This window comes from Mobula birostris, chromosome 21 (genome assembly GCF_030028105.1).
Source record: "Mobula birostris isolate sMobBir1 chromosome 21, sMobBir1.hap1, whole genome shotgun sequence".
Classification (NCBI taxonomy): Eukaryota; Metazoa; Chordata; class Chondrichthyes; order Myliobatiformes; family Myliobatidae; genus Mobula; species Mobula birostris.
The window spans coordinates 43,077,526-43,095,776 of NC_092390.1; the positions used below are offsets into that span (position 1 = coordinate 43,077,526).

Consider the following 18,251-nt stretch of genomic DNA (forward strand, 5'->3'; position numbering starts at 1 on the left):
TGAGGGTTCTTGGAGCACTGACAATAAGTGATGGTAGCAATGAGGATGACTTGGAATCTGTTGAATATATCTGATCCTGGGACCATTACGGCTGTTTAAAATACTGTCCCCAGTATTTTGTACTATCCTCCTTGCATAAGACAGTAAACCTTACTTCAAAGTAACAATCTGGAGGGGGAGGGATGAAGAAAGGAGCTGGGAAGTTGATTGATGAAATTGGTGAGAAGGCCATAGAAGAAAGAAAAAGGGGGGGAGGAGCACCAGAGGGATGCGATGGGCAGACAAGGAGATGAGGTGAGGGAGGGAAAAGGTGAAAGAGGGGGTTCATTACAGGAAGTCTGAGAAATCAATGTTCATGCCATCAGGTTGAATGCTACCCAAACGGAATACAAGTGGCTGTTCCTTCAACCTAAGTGTGGCCTCACCACGACAGTGGAGGAGGCCACAGATGGACATTTCAGAATGGGAATGGGAAGAGGAATTAAAATGGGCAGCCCCTGTGAGATCTCGCTTACTCTGGCAGACGGAGTGTTGGTGCTTGGCAAAGCAGTCTCCCAATCTACATAGGATCTCACCGATATATAAGAGGCCACACTAGGAGCACCGAACACAGTAAATGACCCCAACAGACTCACAGGTGAAGTGTCATCTCACCTGGAAGGATTACTTAGGGCCCTACATATAGTGAGGGAGGAGGTGTAGGGACGGGTTTAGCACTTGTTCTGCTTGCAAGGATAAATAGATCAGTGGGGAGCGACAAATAGACAAGGGGGTCACATAGTAAACGATCCCTGTGTAAATTCTCCAAAACTTCCGCCACCTCCAATGGGATCCCACCACCAATCTCTACTTTCCCTCCCCTCCATTTTCTGCTTTCCACAGTGATCATTCCCTATGCAACTCCCTTGTCCACTCGTACCTCCCCAAGGGAATGCCCCCCAACCCTCTTCCTTCACCATTTCCCATCCCCTCTTCCCTCCCTCACCTTATCCCCTTGCCTGCCCATCACCTCCCTCTGGTGCTCCTCCCCATTTTTCCTTTCTTCCATGGCTTTCTATCTGTTTCACCAATCAACTTCCCAGCTCTTTACTTCATCCCTTCCCCCTCCAGGTTTCACCTATCACCTAATATTTCTCTCTACCCTCCTCCCCTTTCAAGTCCACTCCTCAGTTTTTTTTTCTCCAGTTCTGCTGAAGGGTTTTGGCCTGAAAAGTTGACGGTACTTTTTTTTCCATAGATGCTGCCTGGCCGGCTGAGTTCCTCTGGCATTTTGTATGTGTTGCTTGGATTTCCAGCACCTGCAGATTTTCTCTTGTTTGTGTTCAAAATATCAGTCAATGTGTTTTAGCATTTATAAGTCAGAAGTGGATTTGTTAATGTATCTTCGTCAGTTATTCCTTGTGTTCAGGTTGCTGCTACAGAAGGCAGGCACTGGATTGTACATGCAGTTCTTTAATGGAAATGCCATTTGTCTACAGAGTTTATGGTTAGTTTTGGAACACACCTGTGAACAAAGAAGTTCTGAACTTGCATGGAGTCAAATGATGGAGGTTCACCTCTATTTAGAGGGTTAGTTCTGTTACAGGACTTGTGAGCTCTCAAGGGAGCAGGGAGAAGATCACCATGCCCCTTAAGCCTGCCTTGCCATTCAATACGATCATGTCTGATCTACATTGTCTTCAACTCCTCTTCTCTGCCAGTTCCCCAAAATCCTCAGTTCCTTAATATTTCAAATATTTATCTATTTATATAACATAAGAACATAAGAAATAGGAGCAGGAGTAGGCCATCTGGCTTGTCGAGCGTGCTCCGCCATTCGATAAGATCATGGCTGATCTGGCGATGGACTCATCTCCACCTACCTGCCTTTTCCCCATAACCTTTAATTCCCCTACTATGCAAAATATATATACCTAATAATTAAGCCTCCACCATATTCAGGGTCCTGAATTCCAGAAATTTACAGTCGCAAGAGAGAAAAAATTTCTGTGCACCTCAGTTATGAATGACTAGTCCATTATTTTGCAGACTTGTTTTCTACTCCCTCACTCATGAGAACAAATCAACATCTATTCTGTCAAACTCTTTGGGATTTTGAGTTTGAAAAGGTTGACATAAATAGGGTTGTAAGGCCTCAAGGAACAAAAGTTAAGTACAACTTTAAAAATTATTTATGATGTATTTAATATTTTTAAGTATTTTTGGTGTTTTAAAAATAATATTTAACATTTACATCTTTAAATTGCAATCTAGTCATCTTTCTCAGAGGGTTCTGACCTTTAATAAAGCCTTCACATTTTTGCTTGGACTAATTTTATTGGAGTCTCACAGTTGACAGAGACGGGCAAATTCCTTCTGCTTCATCCAATCAACTGCTAATGCAAATCCATCCTGTTGTCTAAATTAATATAGCATAAAATTGACATTTAATTAATTCATCTTTTTGAAAAAATGATAAATAACAAAATAAGAAGCTACATATTTGGTATTCAAATTTTCCAGGATCTAAAATTTGAGGCTTCGTATTAATATTAGCATTTAAATTGTATTCCATTAATTAAGCATTTTAATTAAACACTAACAGTCACCATGGTGCAACTCTAAGGCAGCAATATCTATCTGCAGTTAAATGCCAAGACAACTGTGACTGAAGGATTTGGAGAAAGTCCAGGAGCACTGTGTAATTGTGTATTCATATTCATACAGTGCTTTTATTTTAGGTCTCTGTGCGCTGATCAGTCACCAGTTGCAAACTATAAAAATGACAAGCTGGCAGCCTGCTATGATATTATTAATCAAAATTAATGCAAAAGTGGAAAATAATAGTTGTAACAGCAACTCACCAGCCAGAGCCTAATGGCTCCTAATCAATTTGTTATGAATTCAAAGGTCATCTATCTGTTCTCATAATCCCCAGTCATATTTTTGTAATGTTCTTACCTTTACAGAACAATTACAGGATTATTTAAAGCAAGGCTCTCTGCGGAAAACTTGGTGCTGGATGTCTGACAGGGCACTATAAATTCTGCATGCCTGAGTGTATGCTCAAGATTAAACATTATTTCTATAAAGGTTGAAAGGTCACAAATATGATGTGCCAAATTAATGTACAGTGGAATTTAAGAGTACGATCATTCATGGAGCAGATAATCTTGTATTCTGTGTCTTAACCAATACAGTCTTAAATCAGTTTTTCTCCATTGGAGATGCACTGGCAGCTGATATTTTTGGCCTATATTCTGTCTGGTAAGCATTTAGCTGACACCAGTCATGTGATCAAACACTGAGGACCTGGACTGAAACAGTGGAAAACAGCATCCTTATCATTTCCAGAACTGCCAAATGTTTGTCCAGTGCCAGCAGGGTGAGGTATATCCAGCGAGATAGCACTAACAAATTGGCATGCAGGTCTTGGAAACTGCTGTAGATAGAAAATGTTTATCACTTTGTTTGAAAGAACTTTGTTATTTCTTAAAAAATTATAATTTTCTTTCAGAGGTGACCTATTTTCTTATTTTACTGCCTTCCAGGTGTGCATCGTACAAAAGCGAGACACAGAGAAAATGTATGCTATGAAGTACATGAATAAACAGCAATGCATAGAGAGAGACGAGGTCCGAAATGTCTTCAGGGAGCTGGAGATCCTGCAAGAAATTGAACACGTTTTCCTAGTAAACCTCTGGTGATTATCTCCAATTTTATTATGTGTGCATTGAGATATTGTGATTTTGTTTGATCTGAATGCCCCTATTTCTGAATTAGAACACATCCCTAAGATCTGTGCTTCTATTTTTATGCTATGCCTGGAGGTTTGCAAAAATGGAATTTGCAAATTGTCACAACTTGCGTTTTGCTGATCTACTTGACACCAGCAAGCTTGAGCTCTGATGATCAAGAGAAGACGTGAATGTTGCATAATTCCAATATTCTTTTGCAGTTTTAAAGTTATTATTTTTATTATAGAAAGTACTGCTCCTTCATTAATAAAGCCAGGCCATTCCAATTAGACTTGTAGAGTTTTATAAGAGCTTGTTCTGCTAGCCAATCACTTTATACTTCCAGCCAAGTGTTGATTATGGAATTGGTTTTATAACGGAGATAGTTCTGTAATAACAATAAAATCACTGCTCCAGATTGTTTGAGATCACAGCCATCACTACCACTTAAAATATTTGTAGATCACTTCAGTGATATTAGTAAAAGTTTGTAAAGTTGGATTGAAGGGATTGAAGTTGTGTAGCAAAGTATACAAAATTTACCAATATAAACAAATAAGGAAGGAATTGGAAAAGGATCTAGTGTTTTCCCAACATATATGACAAATAAACTGTTTCCAGGCTTCCAGCTGTCTTCAGGTATTGATTTTAACCAATGTTTCATTGACGAAATCTGCCATCTTCATCAGGGATGATGCCTGGGCATGTCTAGTTCTGTGGTATTATTATGGAGGCACTCTGGGCCTGAAATACTTTTTTGTACAGTTAATCAAAGTAGGAAGAACCTCTCCACATTTGGGAGACATGATGGTGCCTGTTATTGTTGAGGTATAAGGACAGGTATTGTTAAGGTATTGAGTTATTGTTAAGGACAGTTTGGTCCTCCTATGGTCAAGGTTTGGTAAGAGTACCAGTGACCTTTTTGAACCCATTCTTATATCAATGTGCTTCCTCTGTAAGGGGAACTACTATGAACCAATGGATGATGTGGCCATGGGATCACCCTTGTCACTGGCTATTGCTAATTTCTACATGGAGGACTTTGAGGAGAAGACTCTGAGTTCATCACCCTTATGCCCCCAAATGCTGCTTCAGATATGTTGATGACACCTTCGTAGTGTGCCCTCATGGACTCCAGGCACTTCAACTGTTCACGAGCATTTGAACAATATACATTCAAGCCTTCAATTTATGATGGAGATGGGGAAGAATGGCTGCCCTCCATCCCAATGTAGAGCGGTTCTTTCTACATTGATTAACCATATGAAAACTATTTCAATGACACGAGGAAATAAGATGATTATGCACGGCGCTCCTACAGATGGCTACAAAGTGAGGGAAATCAGTCGGACCCTTGAAAGGGCCGACTGAAAAACCAGGAAACCTAGCAACGAGGAAGAACCCGTTGCTACCGCCTATCTTCCCTATATTCCATGGTTTGTGGAAGAATTGCAAAGATCCTGAAGAAATACTGGGTTAATACAATCCACAAACCTGTAAGGAAGCTCAAATCACAGCTTAGGTGGGTCAAAGATGACCTGGGACTCAGGACGGCTGGCATTTACAGTATTCCCTGAGAATGCAGAGCAGTGTATATCAACCAGACGGGATGCATGGTAGAAACCCACATCAAGGAGCACAGAAGATGTATTCGATTGGGTTACCCAGAGAAATCGGCGGTAGCAGAACATTGCATCCGCAATGGCCATAGGATTGTCTTTGGCACTAAACTACTGTACCACGCCAATGGCTTTTGGACTGCCTGGTGAAGGAAGCCTTTGAACTAAAACTAGAGGAAAAGAATTCTAATAAAGAAGGTAGTCTAAGTAAGAACTGGAATTCGATTGTCAACAAGATGGGACAGCGGAAACCTGATGGATGAGGACTAACCAATCAGGAGGGATGGATGACAGGGTATAAATGCCATCAGACTAGACATACCCAGGCATCATCCTTGATGAAGATGGCAGAGTTTGTCATCAAAACATCAGTTAAAATTGATACCTGTACCTGGCTGGAAACCTGAGAAGACTTTATAAGGAAGAAATTGGTTGAGGTGCAAAAGACAGCTAAATTCTCTTCCAGATCAAAATTTATCAACCCATTTTTGAACCTAAGTAAAACCTGAAAATGACTAATTACTGATTTATTAGTATTGGCTTTATATTTCAAAAAACTCTGCTGTAAGCTGAATAATTTTAAGCCTCCCACTGTAATATTGCAACAATGGCTTCATCACTTCCTACACAATTGCATTACAATTCCTCAACTGTTTCTATCTACATCTGGATAATCAGTGCTCAATATTCATTGCTGCCAGTCTATTTATTGGTCCATACCTGACCATTAAATTCGATCAGACGTTGAACCATGCCACTATTTGCTCAAGAAAAGATGCTTTGCAGCTGAGTAACCCCTTTGGTTTACCAAAATATCAGTTCATTGAGACTCCTAAAAAGATGCAACATCAGCAGAGACACTTAAGCTATGTGAGTCCATATCAGCCATCAGGACCTATTTTCACACTAATTCCAAAACAATTTAATAATTTACTCTGTTCACACTCCCATCAAGTCCACCCTCCCCCCCCCCCCCACGCACACACATTCCATTTCACACCTACATAATAGGGTATTTTACAGGGAACATTTAGCCTGCAGATCCACAAGTGTTTGAGATGCGGGAGCGAATCAGTGTGCCCAAAGGAAATCAATACGGTCTGAAGGAGAATGTGCAAGCAGCACACAGACAGTGCTGGAGATCAAGACTGAATCCTGTTCACTGTTCACTGGAGCTATGAGTCAGCACTGTGCTGACTGAGGTTTACTCTCACTTAATTTATTCAATGAGTGGAAGCATTATGAGAAATATTTATCACAATTGCCTTAAAAACTTCATTGCTGAATATAAACAGATGTACGCAAATCAACAGCAAATGGAACTTTAATAGGAGCTCTGTAGCAAGTGAGGAAAATTAATCTTTCTTCATTCTTAATATGTAAATAAAATTTTAACACCAGCAATCAGAACCATCACAGCAGCGAGCAGCAAAATAACCCAAGAATCCTAGGAGTATAGTTGAACAAAAATATTTTCAGAGTGGGAGGTTTTAAAGAGCTTCTTGATGGAGGAGGAGAAATAAAATATCAGGAATGAGGAAAAACAGAACTTCAGAGTTTGGGACTTCTGATAATAGAGAAGAGATAGCGCCTAGAGCTAGAAAACTGGAGAGTTATAGGGCTGGGCTACAGAGATGGGGAGGCTGAGTACAGGGCTACGGTAGGAAACTTTGTCACATGGTGTGAGCAGAATTATCTGCAGCTTAATGTGAAAAAGACTAAGGAGCTGATGGTAGACCTGAGGAGAGCTAAGGTACCGGTGACCCCTGTTTCCATCCAGGGGGTCAGTGTGGACATGGTGGAGGATTACAAATACCTGGGGATACGAATTGACAATAAACTGGACTGGTCAAAGAACACTGAGGCTGTCTACAAGAAGGGTCAGAGCCGTCTCTATTTCCTGAGGAGACTGAGGTCCTTTAACATCTGCCGGACGATGCTGAGGATGTTCTACGAGTCTGTGGTGGCCAATGCTATCATGTTTGCTGTTGTGTGCTGGGGCAGCAGGCTGAGGATAGCAGACACCCATAGAATCAACAAACTCATTCGTAAGGCCAGTGATGTTGTGGGGATGGAACTGGACTCTCTGATGGTGGTGTCTGAAAAGAGGATGCTGTCCAAGTTGCATGCCATCTTGGACAATGTCTCCCATCCACTACATAATGTACTGGGTGGGCACAGGAGTACATTCAGCCAGAGACTCATTCCACCGAGATGCAACACAGAGCATCATAGGAAGTCATTCCTGCCTGTGGCCATCAAACTTTACAACTCCTCCCTTGGAGGGTCAGACACCCTGAGCCAATAGGCTGGTCCTGGACTTATTTCCTGGCATAATTTACATATTACTATTTAACTATTTATGGTTTTATTACTATTATTTATGGTGCAACTGTAACAAAAACCAATTTCCCCCGGGATCAATAAAGTATGACTATGACTATGACTTGCAGGGAGTTGAACACCACAATTCTTGAAAGTTTCAAAATTGAGGCATCAGTGGTCTGAGGGCTAACATACATCAGCAAGCACAGAAGTGATGGATGATTGAGGGTTTTGAAATGTAAGCTGAATATAGAATGAGTAAATTGGGAGGCTGGCCATGATGGCATCGAAATTGCTGAGTTTGCAATTACAAGAGTATGAGTGAGGTTTCCAGCAATAGATAAATGAAGGAGAAACTGCTGATCTTAGTAATTATATCGGGTGGGAAAGTGAAGCTATGACCAAAAGCTACGTGTTTTCAAATGATGTCCAATGTGGAAAATGGAATCTCTGTCAAAGGATGAAAACTGAAAAGGGATAATTTCAATGACAATGGTTTTCACAATTTTTAAATAGTTTACTTAGTCCTGTACACATTCAATAAGCTTTCTTTTAGAATAAAAGTAATAGATAGAAAGATGCATTTGAAATCCTATCACCTCATAGTTGATGTTGTCAAGAGTTAGTGTCAAAATTAATCACCTGAAGTTTCCTTTGTGTATTGAATACATAAATGAGGTTATTTTTAAAACCTATGGAACATATCTAGTGACTTGTAAGTGTAGTACAGAATACTCCATTTAGCATAAATAATGTGTAAGCATTCTCTAAAATTATACACGGTCAGATAAAATTAACCTCTATTTTTGTTTGGAACTTGAGAGTAATGGTGAAATACAGTAAGTCTTGCACAATTCCCATGCAGCTGGTTAAGAATATTTTTTAAACTGACTTATTGATTGTGCACTGCATGGTTGAAGTGCAAGTTATGAAAGCAGCTCAGCAAAGTAGAAGACAGCAATGAAAATATTGCAATTCAATGTATAGTTCATTTTTTTCTCAATTTCCACTTCTGTCATGAAGGTGATTAATCTTGCTGGGATACAGTTTAGCAGATACAACCAATAGCTTTTTACAGAACTAATTGCACCCCAGTGGAGCTAACAGGCAAGGGGAATTCAGTGCCAATTCAAATCCTATTTAATCTCTAAAACCTTGCTCCTTTCACCCATATGGTGTAGTGTTATTTCATGGGGTTCCTTTGACCACCAGATCATTTAAGAGCCATTTCTTCAACCTCATTTGCAATATTAATCATTGAAAACCAGGTCAGTAGAATAACAAATAATCTTTCTGAACTCATCAGTTGAAATACTCACAACAACAAAAGACTACTATAAAAGCACATTTTTTCAAAAATTGTCATAAATAATAATTTTGTAGAATGGTATACTTCAAGGCACCTGAATGTAGCAACTGTTTGAAATAAATGTCAAGACTGCAGCGAATATAATTTTGAATAATTACCCAAAGATGGTTAAGTCAGTTTAGAAAATTTAATTTATTTTATTAGTTCAATTCTTAACTTTCAAATCAGTTGTACTGGTAAATTTTTAAAGCAGAATTTTAGGCAGTGGGGTATCAACAAATCATAAACTGAAAAGGGTTGTCCAGACACTGAAGTACATACAAACCTATTGACCAAGCACTGAGTGAGCCTTAAACTTAGATGATGAGGAATGGCTACATCATTTTTGACAATGCAATGGTGTTACTGATTGATAGAAATGCACTTAGTAGTTTAACAGTGAAGTTATTTAGATGCTATTTTGGGGACATGATATCTGTTCTGAGTCCCAAAAAAAATTCTTGAGAGCCAAAGCACCAGAAGCAAACTGTTGTTTTACAAAAAGTCTCATTACCATAGTTCACTGCATGATCCATTCCAGCATACTTCACCAGTTCACTTGAAAGTCATCCAATTATACAATGTCTTTATAACTGAATTTTCAAATTTGCCAATACGTTGCTTTGATATTATTTCTTGAAATTTAAACCACAGCAAATTGGCACTCACATTGCATTGAAATGTTTGCTCAGAAATGGGATATTGCTTGTTTTTAATTCAAAAAAGTATCATAATGTGTGGAGCTAGCTCTAGACTGGTTACCTAAATGCAAGTGAAATTGGTGAAAAACAATTATTAGTGTGTTTTTCACTTGGAAAGAAATGCTAACACTATAGTTGTTCCTACGAGGCTAAATGCAATGCAGCGACTGAAGCTTTGCTGCATAGCTGTGAGAAAAGTGTAGCAACCGATTGCACTGTTGTTGCAACTGCTGGCATTGCAGTAAATACAATGATGCCTCACTTAGGAAGGATACCCATGTCATGCATTTCAGGTTAAGTCATAGTCATACTGGAGTACTGTTTGCCTCTTTGTACTGGTTTGAATGAAACAAGTCAGACTGATGCCATACCTGTTAGGCAACTTCTGATGGATAACTATTATCTCTTGTTTAATCTTGCTGGTTTTTCCCTCCATTAAGCTCCTTAAGACATCTTATGGCACTCGTTGAAGTTGAGACTCTTACAAGTGGCTGAAAAATTCAAATAAGTTGGCATGGCCATATACACTATGTACCTGCTGCTGTCCATACTTGAGACTAGTGTATTTCTTTGCAATTTTGAAATCTTCGTGAAAAGGTGAGATCGTGTTGGCCAGAAGGACCACCCTGAGTCAATTGAGTGAATGTAGAGTAATCACATTTAACTGCCTTGAATGTGCAATTTTCATAACAATCCTGGACATGATCATGGTACTTCTTGTACAATGTTCTTTTTGGAACATTGGATGGCTTGGGGGTGAATCAGACCAGGTTTTCCTGGGATGTTTCTGGGAAAATCTGGATTTCCTAACACAATGCCAGTTTGGAAAACTGTAGTTTTCTTTTTACGTCCTTTTGCCCCCAGCAAAGCTTAACAACCTTCGCTGTCCTCCAGCCTTCTCTGAGATCTCAGCATCAACCCCAAGGGCCAGGCTTCAACTTTCCAACCTTCAGGATACCCCCAGTGATTTCCTATGATGATTCTTATGGAGGCCGTGTTCTTTATTGTTCATTTTTCAGGAAGTGGGTGTTGTGGGAAAGCAATTATTTCCCAAGTCCAATGGTGAGTAGCTCGGAGGGGACTCCGCAGGTTGTGTTGTTCCCACACATCTGCTGCTCATGACTTCCTTGTCATTAGATGTCCTGTTGGAGGACTTCAGGTAAATATAAAGCCTGCTGTTAGCAATGTGCACAAGTGTGGATGGAAGACTATTGAGGAGGGAAGAAAAGAAGCCAGTTATTTTGACCTGGATTATGTTGATGCAATCATTTTTGTAAACAGGAGGTATGTCAATACTTTCTTAACATGTGCATTGCAGATGATGGAAAGACTCTGAGGTGCAGGGTGTGAGTGTGTGTCTTCAAGCTCCTGAACTACACTACCATGGCATTAATGAGGAGTTGGCTGACTCTGTAACCCTCTGTAGTCTCTTTTGATCCTGTGCATTGGAGCTTCCATGCTGGGTGATGATGCAACCAGTGGTCCTTTCTCCTTGTTTCTCATCTGGCCACAAACCACCAGCTCCCAAGCCCATCCACAGCTTAAGCCTGTTCCTCCTCCCTGAGTCTAACCCACACCCGGCCCATTTTCTGAATACCTTGCCTTACCCTGGCTGTGCACGTGGCCCAGATCCCTAACCCTCAACATGGGTTGTGGAGACACCCCAGATACCCAGCACCTGTCTGCATTACTGACTCTCTGCACTGGCCATGTATCAAGCCCTTGCTCGTGACAATTGTCAGACTCCTCTGACTCGCATTCCGAACCCTTTGCACTGCCGCACCCACTGCTAATGTACCCGTCAGCTCCCCCTCCCAGCTCTGGCTGCACATCCTTTCACGTTCCCCACCTCTAACCTCTCCTGCCTCTGTACCGGCTACTTCCCTGACCTTGTACACCTGGCGCAGGTTATCTCGCCCCTCACTCTGGCCACCACACATCTGTTTATTGTGATCACGTGACCGGAAATAAACTTTGCTTTACAGATAATTTCAAAACAAGGGAAAGCAATAAAGGAATGTGAATATAGTGTTACAGTTACAACGAAAATGCAGTGAAGACAGACAATTAAGAAGCAAGGGCTATGGTAGATTGTAAGTTCAAGAGCTCCCCTTCATCATACAGAAAGTCTGTTCAAAAATCTTATAGAAGATGTCCTTGTGCCTGATTTTCAAGCTTTTGTATCTTCTGCCTGATTGAAAGGAAGAAAAGGGAGAATATCTAGGATAGGAAAGGTCTCTGATTACTTTGGCTGTTTTCCTAATACGTCAGGAAATCCAGGAAAAATCCTTGAGGATAGGCTGGTTTTCATGATGGAATGAGCAGTGTCCACAGCACTCCACAGTTTCTTGCAGTCTTCGGCAGAGTAGTTGCCATAACAAATGTAGATGCTTATTACAAGGGAGCTGTAAAGGTCAGCAAGGTTCAACAGGGACACGCTGAACTCCTTCAACCTTCTGGAGAGGTCGAGACACTGGTGTGCTTTCTTGACTGTAGCGTCTATGTGGTTGGACCAGGAAAAGCCATTGGTAGTGTTTATTCACAAGAGCTTGAAGCCCTCAACCATCTCCACTTCACCAACATTGATAGGGGCCTGTGCTGCACTCCACTTCCTAAAGTCAATGACTAGCACTTTTATTTTGCTGACACTCAGGAAAACGTTGTGGCCATGACACCAAGCCATTAAGCTATTTCCTCCTTGTTCCCGTGCCTTTGTTATTTGAGATCTGCCCCCTTCCCCCGCCCCCCCATTGCTGGTGTCATCTGTGAACTGGTGGATGGAGTTGGAGCAGAGCCTGGCCACACAGTCATGTTGTTGGTCAGAGCGGCCTGGGTGGACTCATGCTGATACGGTAAAAACTAACACGCAAATAGAGGAGCAATCAGGAAGGCAAACAACATGCTGCCTTTTATTGTAAGAGAATTTGAGTGACTTGCCTAGTCAGACTGCACCTGGAAAATTGTGTACAGGTCTGGTCTGTAGGACCTGTACATCATTCGTGAGGAATAATGTTTGTAATAAAGAGAGTGGAGCAAAGATTCACCAGACTGATTCCTGGGGTAGTTACATTGTCCCTGAGAACAGATTGAGGAGGATAGGTATGCTCTCTTTAGAGCTAAGAAGAACGACTGATGATTTTTTTGAAACCCACAGAGTTCTTATAGGGCTTCAGTGGATAGATGTTTCCCTTGATTGAGGTGTACAGAATGAGATGAAAAGAAATTTCTTAACCCAGAGGGTGGGTTAATCTTTGGAATTCTTGATCCATGTAGACAATGGAGGCACACAGTTGTTGGACATATTCAAGACTCTGTTTGATAGAGTTTGGATATTAAGGTAATCAAGTGATATGAGATTAGTACAGGATAGTAGTTCTGAGATAAAAAGATCACCCACAATCTTAATGAATGATGAAGTAGGTCTGATTCTGTTCATCACAGGAAGATTTGTGGATTGGCTATATTTTTAGTTATTACTTCATGGAACGTGGACGTTGTTGACAGGTTACCAGCCCATGTCTCAGTGACAGGTGGTAATGAATTACTGCAGTGCCAAGTGCTGCTAGATTGGGATCACCAGAACTTTGACATAGCTAGGGAACAAAGTAATGCTGGCATACAGTACTTCAGTCAATATACTTTGTGATTTGTAGATGGTGGCATTCCCAATTGTCAGCTGCCCTTATTTTTCTGGGTGGGTGTTTGGACTTGGGGCAAATTACTGCTGTGTATCTTGTGGATAAAGAATTGTGTAGCCACACTGAGCTATGGGTGGAGAAATCAGTACTATGGTGGGCAGAATGCTGATTAAAGAGTGTAAGGGGTTTCTTTTTTTATGTTACTGCGTAGGCTAATCAAAATAGCTTCTTTGTTATGTTAACTGCTGAGAAAGTTCTCTCTCTAGCAGCTTGTTTGGGTTATAAAGAGAATTGTATTCATTTGCTAACCAATTGGGATAGATGTTATTCTTTCTTGTTTGTCTGTAAGCTATTGTGTTGCGCGGGCTTTGGTGCAGAAGGCACGATGGGGACAGAGAGAGGAGAGGTGATGCTGTAAGCTGGCCAACCGGAAGGACCCAAGCGGGAGTCCGAGGCTCAGGGTCTTCGGCGAGGACAGGAGACGGAGACAGAGTCGTGTGAAGCATCTGGTCGACCACCGTGGTTGGTCCCAGGTGGCGGGTCGAGGAGGTTGGAGGGGATCGAATGGTGGAAAGAGGACCCCGTTACTTGAGCTCCAACTGTGCGCACGAAGTGGTTGAACTTTGATAAGTTTGGCACCTTTTACTTTCCTTTTATATTTTATCTCTATTAATTACATATTTCCAGTAATATCTATAAATGGTAATCATTTAATCGCATATGGTGTACTGTCTGTTATTTGGCGGTGTGGGGTACATCACACAGCATCCACACAAATTGATTACGCAGTTTGGCGGGGCCGAAGGGTGCTCCCCCTAGACGAAAGCGAGTTGAGCGAGCCTGAGGCTTACCAGGGGGCTACACAAGGAACTTTGCATTGGAATGGGCTCAACATGAGTGTTGCTCAAGTTAGCATGCACTTACTTGGATGGTTGTACTGTAAAACCTTGATAATTCAGCAACCTTGGGACTTGGGACTACTCGGAGTTATGTATCCGTAGTCTGGCAAACAAGCTTTCCAGACTATGGATAAATATATTACTTCAATAGCACTTGAATGCACTTTTAATCAGTTTCCTTAGATGTTACCTATTTAGGCAGTGTAATAAATTTTCTAGACAGTCAGATGAGTTTCCAGGCATGAGCTGACAGGGCCCCAGAGAGTTTAAAAGGACCCCAGGAATTTAAAAAGTAGTATGGGAACTGAATACTGATGATTTTAAAATGGCAATGGGGAATGGTGCATTGCTGATTTTAAAGAGGTTGTGGGAATAATGCAATGATGAATTTAAAGTAAGTGTGGGAAATAGAACCAGGTGAGACACATAAGAAGCCAATAGGATGTCCAGTTTTTTGGAAAGATTTCAATATAATTGTCCTCAAATTTCTAAATGAGAGGGGAATAGTGAAGTAATTTCCCCTGGAAATGGGTTGTCTGGTGTTTGGTGAAAACAATTGATTTGTGATGCCAGGTGAGATGCTAAGCATTTCCTGTACTCATTCTCCAAGGTCATACATCCCAGTGAAATAGTCTCCAATAAAGTATCAGTGCCTTCATAAGTCCATTAGAAACAGGAGCAGAATTAGACCATTTGGCCTATCGAGGCTGCGCCACCATTCAGTCATGGCTGATCCTTTTTTCCCCTCCTCAGCCCCACTCCATGGCATTCTCCACGTAACCTCTGATGCCATGTTCAATCAAGAACCTATCATTCTCTGTCTTAAGTACATCCAACAACCTGGCCTCCACAGCTGCCTGTGGTAATAAATTCCACAAATTCACCACCGTCACACTAAAGAAATTTCTCTGCATCTGTTTCAAATGGATGCCTCTCTATCCTGAGGATGTGCCCTCTTGTCCTAGACTCCCTGACCATGGGAAACATCCTTTCCATACCTAATCTAACATGGCCTTTTAACATTCGAAAGGTTTCAATGAGATCCCTCCTCATCCTTCTAAATTCCAACAAGTACAGACCCAGAGCCATCAAATGTTCCTCGTATGATAAAACTTTTATTCCTAGAATCATCCTTATGAACTTCCTCTGGATTCTCTCCAATGCCAGCACAGCTCTTCTGAGATGAGGAGCCCAAAACCGTTCATAATATTCAAGGTGAGTCCTTACCAGTGCCTTATAAAGCCCCAGCATCACATCCCAGGTCTTGTATTCTAGACCTTGTGATATGAATGCTAATATTGCATTTGCCTCCCTAGCCACCTGCAAGTTAGCCTTTAGGGTGTTCTACACAAGGATTCCCAAGTCCCTTTGCATTGCAGATTTTTGGATTTCCCCCCACTTAGAAAATAGTCTGCACATCTATTTCTTCTACCAAAGTGCATGATCATGCATTTTCCAACATTGTGTTTCATTTGGCACTTTCTTGCCCATTCTCCTAATCTGTCTAAATCCTTCTGTAGGCTTCCTGTTTCATTAACACTACCTGCCCCTCCACCAATCTTCATATCACCTACAAACTTGGCAACAAAGCCACCTGTTCCATTATCTAAATCATTGATATACATCTTAAAAAGAAGTGGTCCCAACACCGACCCCTGCAGAACGCCACCGGTCACAGGCAGCCAACCTGAAAAGGATCCTTTTATTCCCACTCGCTGCCTCCTACCAATCAGCCAAAAGTCTAACCATGCTAGTAACTTTCCTGTAACACCATGGGCTCTTAACTCAGTAAACAGCTTCATGCATAGCATCCTGTCAAAGACCTTCTGAAAATCCAAATATACAACATCCACTACATCACCTTTATCTATCTGACTTGTAATCTCTTCAAAGAATTCCAACAAGTTCGTCTGGCAAGATTTTCCCTTAACGTAACCATGTTGACTTTGTCCTGTCTTGTCCTGTGTCACCAAGTTCTCCAAAACCTCATCCTTAACAATTGACTCCAACATCTTCTGAACCGCTGAGGTCAGGCTAACTGGTCTATAATTTTCTTTCTTAAAGAGAGGAGTGACATTTGCAATTTTCCAGTCCTCTGGAACCATGCCAGAGTCTGATGATTTCTGAAAGATCATTACCAATGTCTCCACAATCTCTACCGCTACCTCTTTCAGAACCCTAGGGTGCAGTTCATCTGGTTCGGGTGACTTATGTCCCTTTAAGTCTTTCAGCTTCTTGAGCACCTTCTCCCTTATAAGAGTAACTGCACTCACTTCTCTTCCCTCATACCCTTCAACACCTGGCAGACTGCTAGAGTCTTCCACAGTGAAGACTGATGCAAAATACTCATTTGGTTCATCTGCCATCTCCTTGTCCCCCATTATTATTTCTCTGGCCTCATTTTTTAGTGGTCCTATATCTACTCTCATCTTTCTTTGATTTTTTTAAATATGTGCTCAAAAAAGCTTTTTCTATCCACCTTGATACTGTTTGCTAGCTTGCTTTCATAGTTCACCTTTTCCCTCCTAATGATTCTTTTAGTTGCTTTCTGTAGGGTTTAAAAGATTCCCAATCCTTTATCTTCCTGCTAATTTTGGCTTTGTCGTATGCCCTTTCTTTTGCTTTTACATTAACTTTGCCTTCCCTTGTCAGCCATGGTTGTACTATTTTGCTATCTGAGTATTTCTTTGTTTTTGAAATACATCTATCCTGCAACTTGCTCATGTTTCCCAGAAACTCAAGCCATTGCTGCTCTGCTGTCATCCCTGCCAGCATCTCCTTCCAATTTATTTTGGCCAACTCTGCTCTCATACCACTGTAATTTCCTTTACTTCACTGAAATAGTGCTATGTCAGACTTTACCTTCTCCCTATGAAATTTCAAGTTGAACTCAATCATATTGTGATCACTGTCTCCTAAGTGTTCCTTTACCTTAAACTCCCTAATCACCTCCAGTTCATTACATAACACCCATTCAGTATAGCTGATCCCCTAGTAGGCTCGATGACAGACTGCTCTAAAAAGCCATCTCATAGACATTGAACATTCACTTTCTTGAGATCCATTTCCAACCTGATTTTCCCAATCGAACTGCGTGTTGAAATCTTTGATGACTATCATAATGTTGTCCTTTTGACATGGCTTTTCTATTTCCTGTTGTAAATTGTGGACCACATCCCTGCTACTGTTGGGAGGCCTGCATATAACTGCCACCAGGGTCATTTTACCCTTGCAGTTTCTTAAATCATCCCACAATGATTTAACATTTATGTTACATCTTTCTACTGACTTGATGCCATTTTTTACTGCCACCCCTCTTCAAACCTTCCTATCCATCCAATACGACATGTAACCTTGGATATTCAGTTCCCCACTACAACTATCCTTCAGCCACGATTCAGTGATGGCCACAACATCATACCCGCCAATCTGTAATGGTGCAACAAGATCATTCGTCTTATTTCTTATATTCTGTGCATTGAGATATAACTTTTTGAAGACTGCATTTGGTACCCTTTTTGTTTCTGCATCCCTAATACACTGATACTCACTGTGCCGGCTGCAATTCTGTCCTTTCAACTGTCTATCTTTCCTGACAGTCTGACTGCAAGCTATCTTTGCTTTTTTTAACCATCTGTCCTGTCCTGAGTCCCTTCATTTTGGCTCCCAATCCCCCTACCAAATTAGTTTAAACTCTCCCCAGAAGCTCGAACAAACCTGCCCACAAGCATATTGGTTCCCCTCGAGTTCAGGTGCAACCCGTCACTTTTGTACAGGTCATCCCTCCCCCATAAGAAATCCCAATGATCCAAGAACCTGAAACCCTGCCCGCTGCACCAGTTTATAAGCCACACATTAATCTGCCAAATCATCCTGTTTCTATCCTCACTGGCGTGTGACACAGGTAGCAATCCAGAAATTACTACCCTGCAGGTCCTGCTTCTCAGCTTTCGGCCTAGCTCTCTAAATTCTCTCTTCAGGACCCTTTGCTTTTCCTATGTTATT

General features: G+C 41.2%; 1 protein-coding gene across 3 annotated transcripts in view; it reads left to right on the forward strand.

Annotated features, from left to right (window-relative positions):
* Positions 1–18,251, forward strand: part of LOC140185963 (serine/threonine-protein kinase 32C) — a 270,736-nt gene that overhangs the window by 183,366 nt on the left and 69,119 nt on the right. For all 3 annotated transcript variants that reach the window (XM_072239770.1, XM_072239771.1, XM_072239772.1), the window contains exon 3: positions 3,531–3,682. In XM_072239770.1, the coding sequence (XP_072095871.1) occupies positions 3,531–3,682 (152 nt within the window). The remainder of the gene's footprint in view (positions 1–3,530; positions 3,683–18,251) is intronic.